The sequence below is a fragment of the Gopherus flavomarginatus genome, chromosome 5 (genome assembly GCF_025201925.1).
Source record: "Gopherus flavomarginatus isolate rGopFla2 chromosome 5, rGopFla2.mat.asm, whole genome shotgun sequence".
Classification (NCBI taxonomy): Eukaryota; Metazoa; Chordata; order Testudines; family Testudinidae; genus Gopherus; species Gopherus flavomarginatus.
Genome location: NC_066621.1, coordinates 70,736,580 through 70,763,629, shown reverse-complemented (window position 1 = coordinate 70,763,629; position 27,050 = coordinate 70,736,580). Strand labels below are relative to the sequence as shown.

Genomic DNA, 27,050 nt, shown 5'->3' with positions numbered 1-27,050 from the left:
CTCCTTCTATAGATGACTATTAGTTTTAGAGGGATTTGAAGTTTAATGTAATGTTAAGCAAGTAGTATCCATGTTTTGTTTGTTTTTCCTATTTTCATCAAATCAGTTTTTGTACTAATAGGACATAAAAAATACTCCACTACTAATTTATGTTCAAAATGTAACGAATAAAAAAATAAGGCCTTTAATCCTGCAATCTATGTCATGTGTGCAGAGCCTCATGGGGGTCCACTCACACAGAGTAACGTGAAGGTTTGGGGCCAAAATCAGTGTAATCCAGTGTGGAGCGCTGTAAGATTAACAGATTTGAAAGCTTGTAGGTGAAGGCTACTTACAGTGAGTTAAAGGCAGGTCAAATGGTTTTGTGCTAACTATTTACAGGAAGATTTCATGTAATTATTCTGTTCTTTGAGGGCCTCTCTGCATTCACTGTGACATCATGCCTCACACCAGGAGGAATCAAACAAAAAGTAAATGCTCAGAGGTGATTCTTGAACAGGAGTTGCCATTGTGTAACATTTCTTTGTTCAAAAGCAGTCAAATGCAGTTTTTACAACACTGAGGGGTCTGATCCAGTGATCTTTCATTGCAGTCAATAACAAGTTTGCAATGGGAAGTCAGTGGCGACACCTAGATTATGACAAGATTAGCATGCTGCAAATATCTGAGATAGATGGGTAGATACTTCTTTCTGTGAAAGTACTGCATATTTGTACTCTGAGACTTTAACATTGGTCCACACAGAGCACTGCCTCTATTCAAACCAATGCTGCACCACTGTGATGAGGTTAAATGCTCCGCAGATGCTGTATTTATATAAGACACATGAACAGGCATTTCTCACCTTCCTGGATGCAGCAAGTGTGAAGGGGAAGAGAAGGGGTTTCAAAAGTGTTAATTCACAGTATGTGGTTGAACATCATTCATGTTTTGATGTCCTTGCTGGCAAAAATAGATATGCAAACAACTTAATTAAAATTTTTAAAAAGGGGTGATCAATAGGAGACAAAAACAATGAAAACATCTGGTGTGTGCACTTGTAATGCTTGCAGCTGTGGCAATTCATTGTTACATCCCCACTTCACTGTTGTAAGCACACAACATAATGGTTCCTGTAATTATTTAATTATATAAAGCCACAAAAACTTTTCATTCATGGACATGTGGTTTGTCCTTCTGCATACAATACGTAGATATGTGTGCAGTCCTTAGCTATCACCTAGGGGCTACTTGTGTCAATTTTTTGTTTAGTATGAATGTCCAGAATAATGAAATATTCCCCTGAGCTTTTCTGGGTTCTCCTCAGTCCTAAGGCAAAGTCCTTGCTTTCTCTGAGGCAGACAGCACTGATAGAGTGGCCCTCTAGCAATTGCTCTTTAGACCTGGATCCTGTATCAACCCTGTGATACTCTCTAAAGCAGAGGGTATACCAGAAAAAGAAGTCCAAGGGAAATTCCATTTACCCTCATGGTCAAATCTCTGACAGTTCAGGGTGCTTTGAAGACCCAGCACAGTGATGGAGATTTTAATTTTGTTTCCCTATAGTCATGGTTCACTTATACACTTACATATATTCACTTACATTAGATTATCACAGTTGCAAATGAGTGACATTTAACATCTTATTTCTTTTTTTCTTTGTGAACTTAACACACTCATGGCCAGGTTCTCAGCTGATATTTGTGGGTGTAGTTCCACTGTGTCCACTCTTAATAAAACACATTAAGATGCACAGCAATAAACATATGTCCCACACAAATATTAGGCCCCTTAATCTTTAAGACCCCTAAGCATCATGTTGTTCTTACCAGTAATATTTTACCTTCCTAAAACTCTTCTTATGTCTTTAGGCATCTTAGGTGGCTATAAACTGATACATTATACTATTATTTTGGATGTCTCAATGATTTTTAGACTTGCTGAATGAGCAAGATTTTAAACTAGTCTGCGGTTCTCTGGATTCTTTTTATATTTTTTACCCAGAGAGAATTCCTTCCTTCCACGTAGCCCATCCCAAAATATGCTGCATCATTTCTACAGATCCTATCTTGCAATGTAGATAATAGACCAACTGGTGCAGAGGAGGAGGAAGTTGACTATTCATTCTTGTGGTCTTCTTTTTGTAGTAATTGTAACTGTGTGAGCAAATTCTTTTCATGCTAAACAATAATTCACTTTGGCCTGGCAAATAGCAAGCTTTAAGTAATGTAATTAAAACCAGTGCCGCGTAGCTTTTTCTCTCAGGAAGATGCAAATATCAAGGCAAGGAGGAAATCCCCTGAGAAGCAGATCTGATGGAAATGACATTTGAAGAAAACTGCTTCTCATCAAGATAGTCATTATGGTTATTTTGTCTTGGTGCTAAACCTTCCTTAGAGTTCTGGTCGTATATTGCTCCGTTATATGTTTGCAACCTCAACTGAAGCCCAAAGAAGTTGCCCAGGTGCAACAAACAGGATTTTGCCTGTTTCTGTGCAGTTTGCTAATATTGTTTTTTAAAAGATAGCATAGTGCCTTTTAACACACAAGCAGATTGAGCATTGAATTTAGTTTAATTACCAACTGGGACAATGGTGCTCTGGCACAGCAGTGTATGACTGGCATGTGTTAATATATCTTACGATTTCAGATATGCAATCCAAAGCCTTTCATGTCAATAGCCATAGGATTATGTATGTAAAACAAGGCACGTAGATCACAAACGAGTTTGTAATCTGAAACCAGCGGACATTACCCGCAGACATTATGCTGAGGGTTGAGATGAAGTCATGTCACCCAGTGGAATGCCATCATAAGGTCTTTCTCTGCTGTTCGGTGCTGCTGGTTCGTTTGTTGTGCTGGGGTTATAGTAAGACAAATCACCAAAGCTCACATCATGTGATGAATTATCTAATCGGAGACCTGGAAAAATACATCATGATTATTTATAGGTTTTTCAGTGGTGCTTATCTCTTTAGTGTCTGAGTGCCTCAACATTAATAAATTTAGTCTTGCAACATCTGAGGTAGAAAAAAGTTGTTGTCCCCTTTTTACAGATGAGGAACTGAGGTAGAGAAAGATTCAGGACCTGATTCAAAGCCCACTGAAGTCAGTAAATTGACTTCAAAGGGATTTGGATTGGGTTCTCAGTGGCTTGCCCACACAAGATGTCTGTTTACTGAGTGGTGCTTTAGCAACAAGACCATCTTTCCTCTCCTCAGTTGAAAAAGAACAACACTGTTTCATTAAAAACATGGCAGTTAATTTTTTTTACTCAAAGATGAATAATCCAAATGACTCTGGGGCTAGATTAAAAAGAACAGGATAACTTGTGGCACCTTAGAGACTAACAAATTTATTTCAGCATGAGCTTTCGTGAGCTACAGTTCACTTCTTCGGGTGCATAGAATGGAACACACAGACAGGAGATATTTATACATACAGAGAACATGAAAAGGTGGAAGTATGCATACCAACAGGAAGAGTCTAATCAATTGAGATGAGCTATCAGCAGGAGAAAATGAAAACCTTTTGAAGTGATAATTAAGAACTTAACATAGGGAAATAGATTCAGTTAGTGTAATGACCCAACCATTCCCAGTCTCTGTTTAAGCCTGAGTTAATTGTATCTAATTGTGTTTGTAAAACAATTGGTGTCCAAAATGTATATTGTGCAATATAGGTCCATAATTATGCCAGAATTGGTAGTGTTTAACCATCCACTATCATAAACACTTACATGGATCTTTAATTTTTTGTTTTTATTTGGGGTTTTGGGGGAAGGGGTTATGCCTACAAAGTGCACTACTTGCTTGCACAATTCATTATGGCCCTACTAGTAACATGTTACAGGACATATACAATAAATCAGCATAGTTTATCTGTAACAGAAAATAAGGTTACATGTATCAAACACCAGGCACAATAGGGCTATAGTCTTGATTGGGGTGTCCAGGTGCTACTGTGATATAAATCTATATTAATAATAATGGAACAGCTGTGCATGAATGACCTCTCTACACATGGAGCAGTGGGGGCTATTATCTGGTGTGCTGGAAAAAGTGAGCACCCCTTTAAGGGCTAGAGAGCCAGGGAGTGACTTTCTGCTGCAGTGGCAGTCCAGTTCAGCATGGGGAGACTGACCCATCCTCCCACCAGGGGACCAGAGGAGAGAGGAGACTACATAGGTCCATGCAGTGCAGGAAAAGCCCTCTTTTACGTGGATCAGCACCCACCCATGGAAGCGGTTAAATATCAGGTTTTGTCAGGACCTGCTGTGGACATTGTGCTGTTCACTCCTTTCTCAGGGGTCTGGGAAGGAATTTGTCCCTCGCTGCCAGATTGGCCAACATTAAGTGTATGTGGGGGGGGGAGAAGGGTTGCCTTATGCACTGGAAGTTCTAGGGGCCTTAGCTGGTGCAAACATGAAACAGAACTTCGGATATGATGTTGCAACTCATTATGTAAATGTGGGGCAGATGTCCAGTGCAAGGATTCTGTAGGGAAGAGTATATTAATGAAGTAAAATGGATTGGTAAAGAATGTAAAGGAGGTATTCTTTAAAGGAGCAGAAATGCAAGGGGGGTGGAGTGGAGGGCAGTTCAGGGCTCCTGTGACTGGCAGGAAACCAGCTCACTATCCATTATAGCCGCCCCCCCTTAACCCTCATTCGGGGGCAGGGGCAGGAGGAGGGAGGGATGGTGAGGCTCCAACAGCAGATTGGCTGGGAACCAGGATGGGTAAGAAGAGCTGATGAAAGCTGATCAGGTATGTATTTAACTGATTATGGAATTACCTGCACTGTACGCTTATATCTGCCAGGTACTCCCAGTCATTTAAGAATAAAATTGAGGCTTAATTAAACCACATCCAGTGTCTACTGTCCTACTTCCATTATAGCCGGACAATGGCATTGTTTTCCAAATTATGATTCAACACATTAAGAATTACATTTTACATACACATACATGGGGGAGAGATTTTAAAAATAGAGTAAAAGAAATTTAATTCACTTCCCCTGCATGTTTTGAATGTGGGAACACTCATTTTTTTCTTTTGTATACAGCTATGGACAGATCAGTGGGTATGTGCATACGTGTGTATTCACAAACTTCTAGATACATTACACATTAGTTTCCTGTTTAAGAGAAAAGTATGCACTGTAATCAAAAAATAAAATCTACGATAATCTGAGTGCAAGATGTTTCAACAAATGGGAAAAAATGTTCTGGAGGTGTTTGATCACTGGCTACTATGCATTAATAATTATGCAGAGGCCATAGTTTACTAAACACTTATCTATTGTCTATAAGAGAAAATGCTGAAAATATGCTTGGCTATGTTTTATGTCAGTAATTTTAGATCTCTGTTCTGAAATGTTGTCTTGTGGTTGGTTTTTACTAATTCTGTGTGGCAATGAAAATTAAAAAGCTCTTTAGTCTATGCTAGACAGAAAAGCATAATAGAATTAATATGTTGAGTGCTAGACTCTTAACTTGTAAGGTATATGTATGCCTGGCTCATTTCAAAATAGCAAGAATTTAAAATCAAGGCAGCTCAATAAAATGGATCACTACAGTGAAATTCTGCCTTCAGCCTCAAAGCTACAGCAGTCACAAAAGCAAACCTAAAGACAGAAAATGCCTATTAAAATGCTGAGTTAGACTGTTGATTTATTTCTCTCCTTTAGAGCTACTTGTACAGTAACTGATACCTACTTGTGCCTTGTGAGGTTTTTTTGTTTGGTTTGGAGTTTTTTAATCTTTGTGTGCACTTTACACCTTGAGACCATAAATACAAATGTGCATGTCTTTGGAAACTTCCATCGTTATTCCTGCTAACATGGGTTTTGCTAATGAAGATTTTTTACAAACCACTCTCAAAAGTAGATAGTCTCAAGGCAGTCAGATCACTATTTGCAAATTTTTTCAAAAGTATTTTAACAGTTATGCCACTTTTAGCGGCAATGCTGGCAAAACCCTGGTACTAATACCACAACCAGCTCCAACAGGTAGGACTTTTGCAATCATGCGCAGTTCCATTATCCACAAGGGTGCAGATCAAATTACAGGATCAAAGATCATGTTAACAGAAACTGTTTTTTAAACAAAAATATGACACAGTCAAAATATGGACATGGCCTAATTGTGTTGCAGTCTTTTATGCTAGTGGTGTTCTATGGTAGATATTGTAGTTGATGTATCTCATTAATGTTCTTCTTTGATTACAATTTTACCTTGGTACCTCAAAATTATTCTGTATAACCCATGTTAATTTGTGAGCATGAATATTTTTGGGTACTGAAGTTCTGAAAACACATGAATGGTATCCTCCTGGATTTATTTATGAGGGAGTTTGCAGATAACCCACTGGCTGAATGATACTGATTGGCAATGACTGCTGTTCATTCAACTCAGTAGTTGTACAAATTCCACTTAGTATGAACTTACTCAGCTAGGGCCAAGGTGTTGCATGTTGTTCAGCTACTTTGTATATATGAAATGGTATCAAAGTCTAAAGGGACTATCTTCACTGTACAGTTAAACCTGGATTTTAGGCCAAACTTCCCTACCATCCACACAGAAAAACCTGTGACACTGGGTTGGAGGTGCTTTATGCACTCAAATGGCAGTATGGGTTAGTGTCTAAGTTCTGTTTTAACTTGGGCTGGAACCCAGCAACTTTGCAGTGAGGACACAGGCAAAATCTTTCCATTGCTGATAGTCTTCCAATGCCTTCCCACAATTTCCTCTGAAGGACAGACAGATCCTCCTACAATTGACTGAGAGAGCATCCTCTAAAGTGTCTCAGCACAAAGCTATGAGATATGTCTCCAGGCATACCCAGGCTATTGCAGAACAGTGAGGACAAAATAAAGCCAGTAGGGCTTTGCTGTGGGATGCTTGCACTTGGGATTAACTGTGTAGAGCAGAAATACCCTAAACTCTTCTCTCAATACAAAATGTACCAAAGATTTTTTTAAAATTCCCTCTCCCTGTTTATGAATACTGAGAAGCCCTGGATGTGCTTAAAAACCATTTGCCAAACTGATTTGTACAATCTAAATAAAAAAAAATAGCAGTGAAATCCTAGCTCCATTGACTTCCGTGGGACAAAATTTCAACTCCAGAGTTCTGTGCAGAATAGGAAAGTCCTTCTACTCCAGGAACATTTGTGATATTCTTTACCTGGTTCACTCCTTGTGTCGTCATAAAGTCGCTGATGGGAAAATGAGCCAGACTTTCTTTTCCCACATATAAAGTACCCAGTCAGACCAATTAATGCAGATCCTAGAATGGCTCCTACAATCGCACCAAACACTACTCCTGCACTGTGGCGATTCTCTGGGAGAGAGAAAAAGGATAGAGAAATTATTCCAATGAAAATTTATAAATCTATAAGGCCAGATCCTCAGCTGACATTTTACACAAGTTGAGAATCTGGCCCACTCTGACATATTTCACTTTACAGACGATAGTTAAGTCAGCCCCTCAACAATCCTGTGAAGCAAGGAAGTATGACTCTCTTATTTACAAATGGGAAAACTGTGGCACAAAAATGTTTTAGTATAACTTTTCCCAGTCAAGCAAGTATTTGACCAACAGCTGTGAATAGAACCCACGAGGTGTGGTTCCCAGACACCTACTCTAACCATAAGGCCTTTTGCACTGCCCTCTGATAAAATCTCTTTAACAATTGTAAGTATTTAGAGCAAACTATAAAGCTAGCCTGTGGTTTTAGGTGCCTCTGGTTTTGGGTGCCCAATTTTTCAGACACTTTGTTGGGCATCCAAAATCAGAAAAATGGAAAGTGTTGGCTGTAACTTTTTTTTCAGTTTTTCAGGTAGCAAAATATTTTTTTCTCCCCAGCATTTTTCTTGGGTTTTGTGAAAATTCAGAGAAAAGTTTTAGATCTTCTTTGAATGCCCTCTTTCAAAGTCACTTTAGGCAAAAAGTCTTGATGCATTGTAATTATTAGAGCTATAGAGAGAATCTTGAAAGCATGAAGATAGCCTCCAGTTCTTAGTGTAAACTGTACTGTATATGCTGAAAAGCATTTTCTGTCTGATGATAAAAGATTACAGGCAAATTAATGATATAAAAATACTGTGTCTCCTGATCTTCCTTTCTCATTCACTGAAACCTGAATCTGAAAGAGCAGAATAGAGAAATGCTATTTTTGGTTTTACTCTGTATTGTTTCCCCAGGCTTAACCAAATTGATAGTAATAAAATACAAGGTAAGCAATCCATTTGGGCATTATTTATAAATTGAAGGTTTTAGTCACTAGTGTTTTGCACTCTGTGTCCTTTATGCTTAAGAAATGATTAATTTGTTGCTTTAAATGCTTTGAGCATGGGGATTGTACTCATTGACCAAACCGGATATTCTCTATGCGAAAGAATAAATGGACACAAATTTGACATCAGGAATCATAACATTCAAAAATCAGTAGGTGAACACATCAGCCTCTCTGGTCACTCAGTAACAGACTTAAAGGTGGCAATTTTGCAACAGAAAAGCTTCAAAAACAGACTAACGAGAAACTGCTGAGCTTGACTTAATATGTAAACTAGATACTATTAACTTGGGTTTGAACAGAGACTGGGAGTGGCTGGGCCATTACACATATTGAATCTATTTCTCCATGTTAAGTATCCTCACACCTTCTTGTCAACTGTCTAGAATGAGCCATCTTGATTATCACTACAATTTATTTTTTCTCCTACTGATAATGCCTCATCTTAATTAATTAGCCTCTTACAGTTGGTATGGCTACTTCCACCTTTTCATGTTCTCTGTATGCATATATATTTCTTACTACATTCCATGCATCTGATGAAGTGGGCTGTAGCCCACAAAAGCTTATAGTCAAATACATTTGTTAGTCTCTAAGGTGCCACAAGTACTCCTGTTCTTTTTGCAGATACAGACTAACACGGCTGCTACTCTGAAACCTACATTTTTTTTTGAATGTCAAAAAACTTTCAGATGAGGTCTAGTTTTATCTGAAGCAGTTCACACAACAAAGTTACAGCTTTCCAGACAATGTAAACATTTTAGTGTTCAGCATCATTACTTTGTTGAACTTTTTTTTACTGTAATTAAACCTTTACCTTTGTTGGGTTCTTTCGGATTTGATGGGACTATAGAATGGTTGGTGAAATTCTGGTGTACATTTTTTGTAGTCTGTGAAATTGTTTTGAAGTCTGTTGTGACACTGCCACTCTTGTGTGTGGATAATGTGGTCAGTGTATTTGATGGACTGTTCGTGGATGAAACTTCCGTGGAGCTCTTTAGAGAGTCTTTAGTGGAGATTGTTGCAGTAGAACTGGTCAAATAGGTGACTGAAGTGAAGTTTTTTGTTTCCGTTTTCGATGATCCACCAGTATTTATAGGCATGTTGCTTTCAGTCACTGTGGAAGTGTCACTCATGGTTATGGATATTGTTGAAGATGATGAGATTCTGTTGATGTTTTTGGCAGAGGTATTTGTGCCCTCTGTTGAACCCTTATCCACATGTGAAGTCAAAGATAACACTGTGTTAGAGGAACTCTGAAATACACTGTTGCTTTGAGTGATGCTCTCTATTACCGTACTTTCTGTTGCATTTTTATTGCCCATTGTTGGTGCAACATAGCTTATAGCAGAAGGAGTTATTCCATTATCTTCAGTAAGACCTAACTGATGTGAAGTTCCTTGGTGTGTAGGTGGAGTTGTATCTGTAGTTGAACTATTGTCAGTGTTTGTACTGACTGTACTATTGTAACCATTGCTTCTGGTCCACCATAAACTAACCGGCAGCAAAATAAAAAGAATTCCACTGGAAGGCAGCATGATATTGACTTTGTGGTTTGTTTCTTTATGTAGAGAACCTGAAAGAAGTGAACAGTTCTGTGATTTAATTTATTATGTGAAACTGAGAGCTGGACAAATGAAGACCCAGACATGTTGATGAAAATTTACAGTGGCTTGATACTAGAGAAGTGAAGTCATGGAGGTTCCTAAAGGTATGTCTACGCTGCAGTTAAACAACTGTGGCTGGCCTGTGTCAGCTGAGTCAGGCTTGGGCTGAGGGGACTGTAAAATTGTGGTGTAGACGTTCAGGCCCAAGGCTTTGTGACAGGGGAGGGTCCCAAACCCTGGGCTGTAGCCCAAGTGCAAACATCTACACCACGGTTTTACAGCCTGAGTCCCATGAGCCCAACTCAGCTGACACAGACCAGCTGTGGGTGTTTAATTGCAATGTAGACATATCTGAAGGTTTGCATGTTAAGAACTTAACGCTCCTTGATAGTAATCATATTCTCCCAAAGCATTACTGTTCCGCAACAAAGGTTTTTGCATGCTTCCATAGGCAAAGCTGTATACTCCCCTCCATTCTACAGCTCACAGTCTGTAATAACTTGCTATTACGTGTAACCAAGACCCCCTTGCACCAAGACCCATGCCTGAAAGGGCATGCTTCCAGCAACTGATGCTTTCTGGTCAGAGGGTAACTCCCAGCAATATGTGAGTAATAGGGGTGTGGCAAGGCTGGAGAGCTAAGTGTGTTCCCATGCAAAGTGGCGTAATTGTTGTAATTAGCCTTTGAAGGTCATGATTTCCCTTACATGTTTTGTGACCTTGAGGGGGAGACCATCACAGGAATACAGCTGCTGCCAGGGGATTCAGGACAGTTCAGCAGCTAAGCCAGCCCATGGCATTAGTGGGACTGCATTTCTGAAGCAGAACTCCTTTCTCTGTCCAACACCAAAGCAGTGGAGTGTGCCCTGATTTGCAAATGTTCAACCAAGGATCAGGAAGAATTCTGATCCCCAATCTCTTGGGTCTTTAGACAGCCATATTGCCATATGCTTATCTAGCTTTCCAGAACAGTGACAGCTTGAGATCATGCTATCATTACTTCCCAGAGATCACAGACTAAAATGTGGAGGTTAGCGCCACTTTCAGTAGTGTTAATTAACCTACTATACTTAGGCATGTTTTGTTGCCTGTAGGAAGGAGACATGCTGCCTAGAGGCAGTGGCCTGGCTCCTTCTCCTTTAACCCTTCAGCTCCAATGGCTGGCCCATTTTCCTTTCACCTTTATAAATCTAACAGGGTTTTCCATAGCTTTGCTCCTCTCTGCACAGCAGGGGAGAGGAATGAGTATAGGGACTCACAAGGCTTGTCTACACTGGCAATTAACAAGTAAGCCAGCTTGTCTCTGTGTCACCCTCCCTACAAAGACTTCTGTCATTTGATAGATGATATGGTTCAGTTTCAGCTATTAGTCAATGAACCTGACATTAGGTCTGATCCTGCTCCCATTGTAGTCAGTGACTGAACTCCCATTGACTTCTGTGGGTACAAGATGTAGGGCCCAGGACTGGAATCTGAATGTATGTGTATTTGTGGGATTCAGCTTTCAGCAATCTATTTATAAATATTGTTTCCATGTTGATAAATTGATCAGTCTCCCAATAGAGGGTGGTCATCTGCCAGGTGGGATTAATATTCCTTAATTAGTCAGCTAAAAATAAAAGATTAAAAACTTTATTTTTATTATTATTTTACAGAAATAAGTATTGCAACTTTCAGTTTAGAGCTTATCTGAAGTCACAACTCTGTAACTGAGCAGCCAACTCTCACAATTATATTAATGGAAGTTGCTTTGTTTTCACTATACCCGGGTATAGGGACATTTTTCCAATCTGAGTAATAATTACAGAAAAGTATAGCAAACAGAATTTTAAATGAGCTTTTACTAAGCTTTCAAATATTTTCTTTCATCTTGAAAGTACCATTGTTTTAGCTCACTGGCATGACCCTTTTTTTTTTCTTTGTATCAGTAACCATGTCATTACTGAACAAAGTGAGTTTTGTCATATGTCTTATTTCACCTTGACTGTAATTTGAAACTACCAAGGGAAATTACTAACGGTTCACTTTAACTGTACCTTTCATTTCTGTTTCATAATGCTAAAGAGTCAGCATCCTTACTGAACAATGTGCTTTTCATGGTTTCCTTAATCCTGTAATTTTTTTCCTGGGGGACAAAAAGGGAGAAAACACCTTGCCACAAAGATTATTATTTTTTTACAGTAGTTCTAAGGCTATATTTAGGTTGCATTTCTTGGAAACCCTTGGTGTCTAATAATTAACCAGTCTTGTATTAGTGTAGCATTAAGATTCAGGTCAGAAACAATCCTACAGCCCTAGAAAGCCACCCATTGCCCTTAGAGCTTAATATGCAAACAGTGGTATTATAGGACAACTGCAGATATTATAGCTCCAGCACCTTGGACTAGCCAAAATCTGATGAACAGAAGATTACCCAGAATCTAAAGATTTTTCCTGTTAGCTTGAACCACTAATTGTAAAATATCTTTTAAAAGGAGAAGTGATCTGATATGATGATTCTGATCTTGCTGGCACCTGTAAGTAACTATACTGAAATCACACTAAGGTCCACGCTGTGTAAGTGATATTTGAATCAGACTCTCTGACTTAGATTCTTCCCTCATTATGATCCAAATCCTTCAATGACGTGTTCATGCCCTCTCTTAGTGTGGAGTCCTACTAAAGTCTGCAGGCATATCATTGCAAGATCAGGGCATATAGATGGAACTACATACAGATCCCTAAACAAACCATTTGACATTGGTAGCTTACGACTTTGGAATTGAATATAATTTTGAACAAGGTTTGGGCTTATCACATATTTTTACTAGTTTTATTTTGCTTAAAACTGAATACCCAGGAGAAAGGCTAGTGAAAATCCCTGTCACACGTTGGTTAATGGCACTTAAAGCACTGACTTTATTTTATTGATCTTTTTTGGTAGTATTCCTACTGTATATGGCTCCTCCTCTACGTTCATATGTGTGCATATGTGCATGCACACAGTGAAATCCTGGCCTCATAGAAGTCAATGGCAAAACTCCTTGAGTATGTCTACACTGCAGATGCAACCATGCCTCGCAGCCCAGGTAGACAGACTCAGGCTGTTGATTCCTAGACTTAGTTCATTAAGAGCAGATCCTAAAGTTACTTGCTAAAATCACTTCTTAAAAGTGCTGATAATTGCTTTTCCTGCAAACTTTGAAGTACAGTGAAATATTTTCATCTTTCTCTTTATGGGTCTTACATCTGTGCCTATCTTTGCTGTTAAATCTTGGAATTACTGGCCCAAATTAATTTGTCTTTTAATGTTTTCCTTATGGAGTAGTTTTGCTATTAGTTTGGTTACCCAGTCCCTACATTCACCCAAATATCTTGTCAAAAAAATCAATGCTGCTGTGATTACTTAGCCAAATTCATTAACAAAAATACACTTACCTTTTAGCTCTACAGTATATGCAAGTAGGTTTGAAATACTTCTGCGGCACAGAGTGCAATTAGTTTAGTGAACACAGTAGAACGCAGGTACTGTAAATGCAGTTGTCACACTCATCAGGAATGCACTGTAGAAACTTAACTAGGTGGGGCTGTATTTCTCTGTGTGTAATAGAACACCTGAGAACCAGACTAACCTGCTTCTCAGTTGTCTTTAAGAGCTACCATTACAGAGTTCACAGAAATTACAGGTTTCATTGTAAAGTGGGTAGATAAGTGCCCATTGATTCTGTGTGAAGATTACAAAATCTTTACATTGACATTTCGACAAGGGTATCAAATTTCTATAAACTATATGGGGTATTGGTCTTCTCTTAATTAGACAGCAGCCATTTTAATAAAGAACCCTTGTAGTTTTCTGTTGAGACACACTTTTTTATTGTACAAGTATTCCAAACTGAAATAGTCAACCGATGGAACTCCTTGACAGAGGATGTTGTGAAGGCCAAGACTATAACAGGGTTCAAAAAGAACTAGATAAATTCATGGAGGATAGGTCCATCAATAGCTATTAGCCAGGATGGGCAGGGATGGTGTCCAATAGCCTCTGTTTACCAGAAGCTGGAAATAGGCAATGGGATGGATCACTTGATGATTACTTGTTCTGGTCATTCCCTCTGAAGCACCTGGCATTGGCCACTCTCAGAGGAGAGGATATGGGGTTAGACCCAATATGGCCATTTTTAGGGTTTGAAGAGAAATTTTTGTAGAAGATGAATAAGCAAAAGTTAGCAAAGAATCCTGTGGCACCTTATAGACTAACAGATGTTTTGGAGCATGAGCTTTCGTGGGTGAATACCCACTTCGTCAGATGCATGTCTTAGTATCATAGGCTACCCCTCTGATACTAAGCAAAAGTTAATTATACTATAGCATACTCTTAATATACATCAGCTTTCTACTAAATATATATATGTACATGCTGTTGTGCATTTGCACAAACCCCTGGGTCCAATTACCCTCCTAATTTGAAGGGATTTGAAATGTAGATTTAGATCCAAATTTGGTAAATCAAACCATCAACCCAGATTTTGAGGGGAAATAATAATCAGATTCAGATCTGAATCTTCCATATCAGACTCTTTTTTACATGCTATATATAATCTTGGGGGTAGATTTAGAGCAAATGGGGGTGGGAGAAGGCAAACATGCACAGTTTAATTTTTTACATACTGAAGTAGTCAGGACTACTTGCTACTGTATTTATATTTTTTATTTATTCTAGACTGGTATGTGTTGGAGAGGGACACAGAGGTGTTCCAGTATTGTCTGAATAACTCCATGAGTGGAATACCATGGTGCTTTTGTTTCCACTTGAAATTTTTGAAGGAATCAAGTACAACTACTATTTCATGCCTTTCTCCAGTGTCGTTATTTGCATATTAGTGATAGCTCTTATTTGCGCTAGATGTAAGTCCCATACAGACACTCCTGCACCTTCATTCCCTGAAGCCAGTGTGGCTCCTCACAGGTGCATGGGTCAGTCCATACAGTGTTAATTGCAGATCTGGGACCTAATTTTAATTTAACCCCATACCTACCTGCAGTAGCAACGTTGGGAGCTCTACTGTAGACAAGTCTCTAACAGCTTGCTACTATTTTACCTACTATATCATCTAGACGTATTCTGAATAGGGTTAGATGACAAGATCAATTAAAACACCATCAATGCCTACATTAGCACTCTCATTACTGCAACAGCTGATAGAGCTGCACCCGTGGAAATTGGTGGGGGGCTGCTCAAGCCTTATTAGCCCAACTGAGTGACATACCCATGGAGTAACTATAATCTACTTTTATATATCAGGAAATATTTCTAGCTTGTTGAGAACAAGTTGTAACTAATCTTAGGCAATAGATTTATTATTACACATGGAAATAAACTACATGTAGTTCACACAAGTAACTATAGTGCCTATGTAGTGCATTTTGATTGCCTGTGAATGTGACGAGATTTCTTTTAAAAACCAACTGTTTTGTTCATGTGAAGATTCTACAGCCACTAAGTAGATGGGAGAGACACAGAACCTCCACTTTCAAATCTTTCTTGCTCTGTTATTGTCCCTTCATTGTGGCTATGAGACTTGTTCACATTCATTTCTGGTTTCCCATACTTGTGGTTTTCATGTTGTTTCACTTCTGTATTAAAGCAGCAGTTCATGATGAGAAATACATTACCTTCTATGTCTCACTAAAATGAATTATGTAGATACCTGCGATTCCTTCTTCCACCAAGCATAAAAGGTGGAAGAGGAAGAGCAATAATCGCACACAGCAATGGGACTAAAGGTGCAATGGAAAGTAGAGTGACCAGATAGAAAGTGTGAAAAATCAGGACAGGAGATGGGGGATAATAGGCACCTATATAGGAGAGAGCCTCAAATATCAGGACTGTCCCTATAAAATTGGGACATCTGGCCACCCTAATGGGAAGGGGAAGAGTGGCAACTTGGTATAATCAAGCTGTATAGCCACACAAAAAAATAGACACTGACTTCATACAAGAAAAGGGGATACTGACTGGTAGTAGCAATTGTGAGGGTTAAAATACTCATGTAGGCTGAGGGAAACTAGAGGCCATAGTAATTTACTCTCCAGGAGTGTGTAAAGTCATGACAAACTGCAAATTATTACCAAGTTACATATTACAGGTTAGTAATGGGCTCAGTTAATTGCTGGTGTAACTTCAGTCTTGAAATCTTCCATCTTGAGGTCTATAAAATCATGAATGGTGTAGAGAAAGTGGATAAATAAGTGTTATTTATCCCTTCACATAACACAAGAACCAGGGTCACTCAATGAAATTAATAGGCAGCATCCAGAAGTACTTAAACGTAACAAGCAAACATAAGGAACAATAAACAAGAGGAAGTACTTCTTCACACAACGCACAGTCAACCTGTAGAACTTGTTTCCAGGGAATGCTGTGAAGGCCAAAAGTAAATTTGGGTTGGAAAAAAATAATAAATTCATGGAGAGGATGCTAAGATTAAGAGAACAGTGGAACCTTTCCTCAAGCAAGAACAGCTTGGCTTTAGGAAAGGACAAGGAACCACAGATGCCATGTTTCTATGACCCAAGATGGTCAGGGATAGCCCCATGCTCTGTGTGTCCCTAAGCCTCTGACTGCTAGAAGCTGGGACTAAATGACCGTGAATGGATCACTCAATAATTGCCCTGTCTGTTTGTTCCCTTTGAAGCATTTGGCATTGATCCCGTCGGAAGACAGGATGCTGGGCTAGATGGACCATTGGTCTGACCCAGTGTGGCCATTCTTATGTTCAGTGGAGTTATACCAGAGATAAAATTAACCTAACTAATATACTTAGTAGTTCTTTTGGTTCATTGCTAATCTACTGATAATGGGAGCTGTAGTGTATCACCAATCCTTTAGGAGATAGGAGAAACCCACTTTATAGGAAGGAAACATATTTTATATTGACAACTGGAAAGTATGTAATCCCGTAATGCAGTGGTTCTCACACTGTGGTCTACAGACTTTCCGGTACTCTGCAAAGCCTTTCCTACAACTCTGCAAAAGGAAACATATTAGACTGTGGTAGAAAGAGGTGTTGCCTGGGGGATATAGTCCCTAAAATGTTGAGTGTCTGTGTGAGGGTGGGTGGGTGGGTGGGTGCCTCGCTCTCATATGAAGTGCCCAACCCAGTGGAGAAGTGGAAGAACTCCTGTAGAGGTGTATTTGTAATCCAGGGGCAGGATAGGCATCTTTTAGTCAGAATCAAGTGAAATCCAGGTGTGCTACGTGTACAGTGAAATTTTCTGCAGTGTGAGCAATGGTGGCAGAATCTGACCCCAAATGTTTATTTCACTTGATTCTAACATTATCATCCAAATTGAAGGTCAGAAAGGAAATGTTATGTAACATGCACAATCTCATCATCTTATTTTAAAGGAAGTCTGTTAATAACTTTAACATAAACACACACACACAAAATGTAACAACCAACTTGCAGTGTTGGATTTTATTGCTTGGCTTTACCACATCAGGGTTCTGCCTGCTCTTCATAGGTTTACTGAAATAAGTCATTGGGTGCAATTTCAAAAGGGCCCAAGTGTCTTGGAGCCCAAGTCCAATTGCAAGCCAATGGAAATTAAGTTTTTTAATTATTTAGGCCATTTTGAAAATACCATCCACTATGACTTTTAGGGACTTGAACTCTGAGTCCCTAGTCTGTGTAGACTCATGTTTTTTCACAAAAGATTCAACACTTATTTTAAAAATGATGACATTGTAATCTTTTTCCCCCATTTTCCAGTGTCTCATTTCAGAACACAGTCATTGCCCATTTTTCCCCCTTTAAAAATGAAAATCTTTTAGTACATGTAAAGTCATATTTAAATAGAATCACTAGCCTTTTACACAATCAACCTTTTTCTGCTCAAATACCTATAGCCACCATCCTTTTTCTGTTGTGAGTAATTAAGCATTGTGCAAGACACTTTTAAAAAGGCTTTGATTGATCATCAGTTGGATCACTGACAGACTGAAAGCCATCCATACCTCCCAGAGTGAGTGATAGGTGGGTCTGTGCCAACATTATGTGTAACACATGAAGCCAGCTCAAGCAAGCAGTGCCTTCTGGCACTTGTAGTTTTTCTTCCTCTTCCCCTTGTCTCATCATCTGAGGTCAGGTTATCATGAAAGCATCCACCATTATCTTCTGGCCGACGAAGCAATAAGGTCCACCTGCTTACCATCTCCTTTGATGCAATCCATCCATCACTTCCTTGATTTTTCTTGGAGTCTCTTTCCTACCACCCGCTGCTGCCATGCTCTCCTCACCAGGTCCTTTTCATTCGTCCTCTGTATGTGACTGAACCAGCAAAGTTGCATTTCCTAGATTTTGTCAGCCACATCACACTTCGATTTCCATCCTAATGCTTCATTTTAAAATCTATCTCTTTATGACTCTTTTGATTGCATGCAGACACCTCATCTTGAACACCTGTTGGCCCTGAATCTACTGTCTCTTTACCACCCATGCTTCTGCATGGTACAGCATTGTGGGGTGCCCCATTGTTCTGTACAGCTTGGCTTTCAGTCTCCGTGACATACACTTGTCATATGCAACCCCTGAGATGTTAGTCCACGCTCTACCACCATTCCCCAGTCTGGACTGTATGCCATATTCACACTTGCCATCTTCCATAACCCAGTCACCAAGGTACTTGAACTTGTCAGTCTGTTCAGTCATGTGCTCCATTAGTCTCTACATCCTGTTTCCCTGTGCCATCTCTACTGACCCGCATGACCTCAGTTTTAGTCATTCTCATTTTCAACCCGTGCCAGCTTAACTGGCATTTAGGTGGTCATTTGAGGATGCCTTTATTTCTATGTCATCTGCATATAGCAGCTTCTCACCTTTTCCTGTGGGACCTTCCTGCTGACATAATCCATGAATATGATAAACAGCAGTGGACCTGAGGCCCGAGCCCTGTTGCAGTCTGACTTTCACTTCAGAGGGACTTGTTCCAAAACACATTCTGATCATTGTTTTAATGACCTGTATAGTACACCGCTACCTAGATGTAACACCACCTGATATAACATGAATTCAGATATAAGGCGGTAAAGCAGTGCTCTGGGGGTGGGGGTGGGGCTGCACACCGTGGTGGATCAAAGCAAGTTCAATATAACACGGTTTCACCTATAATGCGGTAAGATTTTTTGGCTCCCAAGGACAGCATTATATTGAGGTAGAGGTGTATATTTCACAATAGTTATTAAATCCTCAGACTCTCCATACTTCCTCAGCACTAGTGTAAGCTCCTTCTGTCCAATATATCATATGCTTTTTCTAGGTCTATGAAAGCATAGAAGCTGTCCTGCTAGTGCTTTAGCCTTTTGTCTATCTCTTGATGAATTGCAAACATGGCATCTGTGGTTTTTTGTCCTTTCCTAAAGCCAAACTGCTCTTTTTGGAGGAAAGATTCCACCATTCTCCTAATTTTAGCATCCAAGATGTGCTCTAGTATCTTCATTTCAGGCTGCACTAACGTTATCCCTCAATAGTTCCATATTCATGAATGCTGCTCTTCTTATGTATTTAGACCAAGGCAGAGTTGCACCAGTCTTCAGGAATTCTTTTGTCATGCCATATTGCTGTAACCGCTTTGCTCATCCATTTTATGCCTCTCTCACCTGAGATTTTCACCACATCTGTCATTCTGGCACTCGTAGTCCAGAAGGACAATGGGAGCTGTAGAGTGGGCAGCAATGAATGCTGGAAAGGTGGCAGTGATATAAAAGTGCTTTTCTTATTTATAAGGCAGAAACCAGGAGAAAGGCAAAACATAAGTGTGGTTTTGCTGTTCAATACTGTACCTCTGAAAATTAGGCCACTTACTTTGATGGTTAAATGTGGATTTAGGTGCCTAATAGTATTAGTTTTGAAAACAGTGACACTGAATAAACCCAAGCCTTTTTTGTGCTTTTTAGGCTTAGCCACATGTTGAAACAATGCAGAGTGATACTGCTCCAAAGGGAATTCTGGGGAAGCCACCCAAGGTTGTGCATAGGTCCCTGTTTTATGGAACTTGACTGGTACACTGGTCCCATTCCCCTTGGCACGTGGAGAAATCACTCTTTACATTCTCTGTATCATGGAATTGCAATACTGACAAGTCCTTTCACAGTATGAATGGAGAAATTGTTCTTGTGCACACTCTCCCCTTCTGTAACTTAGATGGGGTCTCAAATATATATATAAAATATACAAAATAAAAGAATATTTTCTGCATAAATAATTAGGGATCAATTAATATATTTAAAATTATCATGCCTCTATGTTTTTAAACCCATGTTTTAACTGTGAAATATATAAAAAGTATAACTAATGGTTTCCACAGCTACAGTGTTTCTAGAGTTTTGGAAAAGGCGGAGAGCTGTGCTCACCTATGACTGGGATCTCATAGACTGGGAGGATGAAGAGGTAAGATTGCAAATAAGCAATGTAATGATGATCTTGTTATCAACACAATGAAGTAATAATGTCTCATGCTTTGCTAGGACAATTGAATTTGCTATATAACACTGGTGCAACAGATCAATAATGTGTCTTGAAAGCAGAGGTGCATCCAAATTAAAATACTACTCTTCTCTTGGCAAAGTTCATTCTTCCCTTCTGTCGGAAGGGCAGCAATATTCCTTTTGTTTAAACAGGGTATGTGAATAATAAAAAAAAAAAATTTTAAGTGCCCATATTTAGCAAAGTGTGATAGGGGAAGCCAGGAATATCTGTTTGGAGTAAGCAGGCCCTTTAAGAGGGACGTAGGTGCCAGCTGTGGCCCTATCCCAGTGTAGCATAAAGCTAAGGGATTCTGGAACTTGTAGACCTGAGGGACTGTTGAATGTGCAGCAAAGTATTCTGGGAACAAGGTCATGGATAAAAAAAGCTCCCTTCTCCCCACAAAGGGGAGACCGGGGAAGAATCAAGAAGTATTGTGTGGCATTCTGCTATTGGGTCCCTCCAGACAAGGAGCCCACCTCAGTGGCTAGGGAAGAGTATGCTATTTGGAGCTAGAAACCCAAACATAGCAGGGACCTTTTTCTGCATTCATTGCTAATCAGCCTTCAACTCTCCTGATCCCTTTGCCCCACAAGTTCCTGATTCAGCCCAGAATAAATCTATTCTGGAAAAAGGCCAGAACCTAGACCTTGAACCACTCTTAAAGGGCCAGCTCATCCTATCTCAGTCTGCCATGGGCACCAGCAACTAGTTCTATCCCTTTGAACATCCCATGAAATTTGCTCTGTAAGTCACAAGTGAACATTGATGTAATGGAAGTTAAGGCTACTCACCTCTAGGATAATGAGTGAAATTTGGTCCAAATTAATTGAGGCCCAAAGTCATTTTCCCCTCATGGCTCTTCTGGAACCTCTTGGAGATGAGTTGATGATGTTAGTTTAGTTCCTAATGAACATTTTCCACATCACAAAAATCACGACCACAACAGTTTTCTTAGCAATCTCAACAGAGAAACCAGTGATCGAATCTACATGGCAACCCACCTCCCTTTCACCCCTGGAGGTGATTCTTCTAGCACCTTGTCTAGTGAGTGAGGGAAAACTTTTACCGCCATGATTTGTGCTGCTCCTGATCTCCGTGTGAATGTAATGACGTGTCTCGGAGGCTCTCCAATTCAGCCTCTTTCAAGGGCAGTTATTTGGATATTTACTTTAAAAAATATGTGAAGCACTTTGGGATGAAAGGAGCTATGCAACTGCCAGTCATTATCAATGTAGAATATTTATACTGAATGCCTGATGCTTTGCTACTTAAACTGAAGCAAATCTATGTCATTTCAGGAAGAGCTGCGCCCCCAGTTTGAAGCGAAATACTCCCAAGTGGAACGAGTAAATCCCATCACAGGAAAACCTGAACCTTTTCAACCCTTCCCTGATAAACTTAGTCGACTGATGGTGTCTGTCTCAGGAATATTCTTCATGGTAAAGTTTGAGTAGCAGCCATGTTAGTCTGTATCCGCAAAAAGAACAGGAGTACTTGTGGCACTTTAGAGGCTAACAAATTTATTTGAGCATAAGCTTTTGTGAGCTACGAAAAGCTTATGGTCAAATAAATTTGTTAGTCTCTAAGGTGCCACAAGTACTCCCGTTCTTCATGGTTAAGTCTCTAATGATATTGGAAGGCCACTCTAAGCCTTATTTTGATATCAACCAATGTAAATCAGGAGTGCGTCCACTAAAGTTAATGGAGTTACAGTGACGTAATGTGTAAGTGAGATCAGATCAGGCATAACTCTTGTTAATGTTCGCTGGATTGGTGGTGGTTTGGGGTTCTTGGGTGTGTTGGTGGAGGTTGCACCTTTAGAAATTAGCAAAAATATAATATAGTTGGCATTTGTCTTTATATAATAACAAGAGATTTTTGTTTCAGCAGTCCAGTATGTTGTCTTTAATCTAAGACTGCTCCATGAAACAAATTGGGTGCTCTCTTTTTTAAGAGCACTTAATAATCTATTGTTCTTTATTTCAGCTGTTTATTTTAATAGATATTTTATTCTTCTAATTACACGTGCATTTATTTTACTGCAGATTTCTTTGGTACTCACTGCAGTGTTTGCAGTTGTGGTCTATCGCCTGGTAGCTATGGAACAATTTGCATCCTTCCAGTGGTATTTTATCAAAAAGTACTGGCAGTTTGCAACATCTGGCACTGGAGTCTGTATCAATTTCATGATCATCATGTCACTTAATGTAGTAAGTTTTTAAAAACTTTTTAAAAGAGGGATACGGTTTTTAAGTGATACATTGCATTTTTTAAAAACTAGTTACTGTATAATTGTAACTCAAGTAACTTTGGTAATAGAGTGAAACAAAAACAGTTTATAAACTCTCTGCACATTTCAGTACTGTAACAGTTTTGTTACAAATAGCTGATTGTTTAACACATTCTTGTGTTCCTAAACATGTATTTTATTAATTTATGTAGAAAAATGTCTGCATGTTATTTATTTGCATTACAATAACATCCAGAGATGGTATTGCAATTGCTTTTGTTAAATAGCATGCTGTTGTTTCAATGGTTTTTGAGCTGCCTGTGCAATTCCTCACTACAAATATTTGACCATACCACTAAGTCTCAGTGGTGACACAGAACACCATTTTTACATTAGCAAAATCCACTGCTATCCAATTTAGAATTGTGACATCAATGCCATATCCAATAGGAGACATGTGAGAGGGGGAGAGCATCTACAAATTTAGGACTTCACAGTAAATGTAAAGTGTTCCAAAAACCTCCAAATGTTTCACAAAATACTTCACAATTATTTTCAGTGATTTTACAGAAGCAGAGGAAATAAATCTATTCATTCTAAATGGAATGAAGTGATGTTCTTCCTAACTGAGAATTCTAGAACCTCTCCCAAATTTAAAGTTTCCTAACAATGAAATCAAGATTCTCCCATTTCTACTTTTCAACTCAGCTGTGTTATCAACATTTTAAAATCTTAGAGGCGTTGCAGAATATGGTTTTAGTTTAGCTTTTTTCTACTAAAATACATGTTTGTAAGTTAAAATGTCTATAGTATTAGCAGATTTCATATTGGTATTAAATGTCCTCTGTCACTACTGATGTTATTAATCATTTCTCTACTATGCAATTAGAAGTGTAAAAAGGTAAATATTAGGAATTATGTAGCATTGTAACTACTTCTTCTGTTATCTACTCAGTAGATAGCATTCTTCAAAACAGTCTCTCCAAACTTCTTTTTGAAATTATTAATTATCCTACTTCCGGGTCATGAAAAGTATATACCGAGTGCACAAGCAAAACAAAGCTATTGAAAACATGGAGACACTCCTGAGAACATTTGTGCTTTTACAAAGTCAGTTCTGTGTTAGGGCTGAAGTTTGTTTTAGAAAAATGGATGGGGATCGTGACTGTACTATTAAATAGACAAGTAAGCCAAATGCTAATTAAATGACTCCATGTACAAATGAATGCAAAAGGAAATCTTAGGGTAACAAATCTGTGGTTTCTCTCTACTTTCAGACCAGTCACATCCATTTATTCCTAACAATAAGAGGAAAACCCATGAATGCTTATGCAGATATCTGTTTATACGTTAATATTTTTGTTAATATGTATTTGCATGAAAAGTATTCCTACAGCCATCTGAAAATCTTTGTAGATATGGACACATCCAATCAGAAAATAGATCAATACCATCTGCAACTTAAGTGACCAGTCACACAGAGTAGATAGCAAATGATACATTGCAAATAATTTGAGCATTCTATGGACTGCAATATATTTCTATAAATCATTAATAGATTAATTCAAGCTATGAACATAAAAATCTAATTGTGTTTGTGGATAATTAGCCAAGAGGGACGAGAGGGAAAAGAGGGACTAAAATAAATGAATAATTTTTTAATTGCAAATAATTAAGATTCCTGTATCTTCTTGCCCTCATCCCAATTATCTTGATGTTGTGGGACAGTTAAATTCCTTCAAATGCTTATTTTTATTCATTATTTAATAGATATCCTGATATTTTAACAATATATAATCTTTGCTATAATTTATGTTGTTTCTTATTTCTATTTCAGGTATATGAAAAAGTTGCCTATCTCCTAACAGATTTAGGTAGGTGCATCTTTAATGCTGGCATACTCCTCATCAGTTATACTGTGTAACTTTGTATTTCAATATCAAATCATCAAAAACATTTTTAACATGCATAGTACTGTGATGTCCTTTACCAAACTATTAACTGCCTACCATCTACAGAGAAAACTATTATCTAGCATATGTTTAAAAAAAAAAAAGAGCTGGAGGGAGAAAGTTGTTGGTAAATGGCGATTAGAGATGACCAAATCCCTAGATCAGGAGATGCCCCTTCCCTCACCCCTCTAAACCCACCCCACGTACCTTAGAGAAGTTTGGATCACAGATGAACTGTGCAACAGTGGGCCATTTCTAGAAGCCCTCATCTTGCAGTCTGCTTAGTATAGGGGGACAGCTAATATCCATATGGAATCCCATTGAATTCAGTGGAGCTCTTCATGTGCTCAGGTGTCTCCCCTGTGTGGATCAGATTGTACAATCAAAGCCTAAATTGTTCCTTCTCCTAAATACAGATAACTTTTGATTTTCATCCAGCTGTATCAGAATTGTTAACATTTTGTGCCCCAGGATTAATTCTTTTTCATTTTCAAATGCTGTCAGGCAAAATTGGAAGCCTGAAAAGAATAGAAAAGGGAGATGTATCAGATTAGGATTGTGCCACGTCCATTGGTCTCAGTTAGTGGAAAAAAACTCCTCTCCCTTTTCCAGACAAATATTCTGACTAGTGCTATGAGAGACCTGGGATTTACATTTCATGAACAATTTCCTGATTTTGACATATGTTTTCATTCCAAATTGGGATGCAACAAAAAAATTCAAAGTTTCCCCTGAATTTTTCAAAAAAATCATTTAAGTTTAATTGAAATGTTTCAATTTCAACTTCTTAGTGTTTTTATTTTATATTATATTTTAAAAAGTTACAAACAAAGCAAAATATTCCATCTAAAAATGTGTAATAGGAATGTTTTGACCTTATCAAAATACTATATAAAAATTTTTACACTAAATGTCAAAATTGACACATTCCCACTTAAAGTTTGGTTTCGGCAAAATGGCATTTTCCACTGGAAAATCTTTCCATCAAATATTTGACCAGCTGCAATTTTGACTCTTTAAAAAGAAACTAATAATAAAACTTCCAATCACAATTCAGTCAAAAAAGTTGTGATCGGAGAGGCTACTTTTTAAATTTCCAATCTGGTGCTGTGTGAATATTTTATCCTTAACATTTCAGCTGATGTGTTCTATCCAATTTAATGATATAGTTCAGGGGTAGGCAACCTATGGCACGTGTGCCAAAGTCAGCACACAAGCTGATTTTTAGTGGCACTCACACTACCTGGATCCTGGCCACCAGTCCAGGGGGCTCTGCATTTTAATTTAGTTTTAAATGAAGTTTCTTAAACATTTTAAAAGCCATATTTACTTTACATACAATAATAGTTTAGTTATATATTATAGACTTATAGAAAGAGACCTTCCAAAAACGTTAAAATGTATTACTGGCACATGAAACCTTAAATTAGAGTGACTAAATGAAGACTCAGCACACCACTTCTGAAAGGTTGCCGATCCCTGATATAGATGATTATGCTGTAATTCACAAAAAGAACTGTCTTCCAATTTAACAGGAGGCTGCAAGATTTGTACATGTGCAATACTAAAGACATGGTAATTCTCCACACAGAGGAGACTACAAAAAAGTTTTAACTCAGGTGCTTGATGCCCTACATTTACTAGTAGTGCTTTACATGAAACTCCACTTTACTTACTAATTGATGTGACCAGGGGTTTGGAAGGACCCACAAAAGTTTGATAGTCATTGGACTCATCCAAGTTAGTTTATATAATCTCGTGCCCAGTTAAATTCAGATTTTACCCTAACTGTTTGTAAATGTCTAAATGTTTCTATCAAAGCACTTTGTTGAATGCCACAGGGGAATGAGAGAGAACAAAGCTTTGATTCGCTAGAGCTGTTTTTTCTATTATACATGAAAAGTCTTTTTGACATTTGGTGTAATAGAGCATCAGTTATCCCTTTCATAAAATGGCTTCTGGTCCTGCAGAAGTAGGTCATGATGATGTAAGTTTTCTTTCCATACATAATAGACTGTGGAAAAGTGCTTATTATTGAGGAAAGTATAGAATGACTTTTTATTGCCCTAGAGTTCCTAGATACTTCCTGAATGCAGGGGCTTGGCTACACTTGCAAGTTAGGGCACCCAGGGCTGATCTCATGCGCTCTAACTCCTGAGATGTCCACACTGGCAAGGCACTTAGAGCACTTGGACTCTGCAGCTGGAGCATTCCTGGTAATCCACCTCCACAAGAAGCATAGAGCTTGCTGTGCCCTGGCTGGAGCACCGGGATGTCAGTACGGATGCTGTGTTGCATTATTGTGCTGTGATTGGCCTCTAGAAACATCCCATAATCCCCTGAAGTCAAGTGGCCACTCTGGTCATTGTTTTGAACTTGGATGCAGGCATGCAGCTATCCCCTTTCAAAGCTCTGTTTCTGACAGCCGGCATGCTTATCTGCTCCGGGACAAAGCAAACCACTACTGTGGAATACTGCT

The 27,050-nt window shown here is 38.7% G+C and overlaps 2 protein-coding genes across 7 annotated transcripts in view; one reads left to right on the top strand and one right to left on the bottom strand.

The window, feature by feature from the left end:
• The window catches only part of ANO3 (anoctamin 3), a 390,484-nt gene that overhangs the window by 342,457 nt on the left and 20,977 nt on the right, over positions 1-27,050 (top strand). For all 5 annotated transcript variants that reach the window (XM_050955262.1, XM_050955263.1, XM_050955261.1 and 2 more), the window contains 4 exons: positions 20,229-20,311; positions 21,688-21,828; positions 22,435-22,599; positions 24,457-24,493. In XM_050955262.1, the coding sequence (XP_050811219.1) occupies positions 20,229-20,311; positions 21,688-21,828; positions 22,435-22,599; positions 24,457-24,493 (426 nt within the window). The remainder of the gene's footprint in view (positions 1-20,228; positions 20,312-21,687; positions 21,829-22,434; positions 22,600-24,456; positions 24,494-27,050) is intronic.
• On the bottom strand, positions 418-13,430 carry MUC15 (mucin 15, cell surface associated). 2 transcript variants are annotated; one of them, XM_050955437.1, is made up of 4 exons: positions 13,302-13,430; positions 9,095-9,853; positions 7,167-7,322; positions 418-2,901 (listed from the first exon to the last, which is right to left on the bottom strand). In XM_050955437.1, the coding sequence occupies exons 2-4, from the start codon at positions 9,813-9,815 to the stop codon at positions 2,744-2,746; spliced, it is 1,035 nt and encodes a 344-aa protein (XP_050811394.1). In that variant the 5' UTR covers positions 9,816-9,853; positions 13,302-13,430; the 3' UTR covers positions 418-2,743. The 2 variants fall into 2 exon arrangements, with proteins under 2 accessions (XP_050811394.1, XP_050811393.1); XM_050955436.1 differs by lacking the exon at positions 13,302-13,430 and adding an exon at positions 11,921-11,995.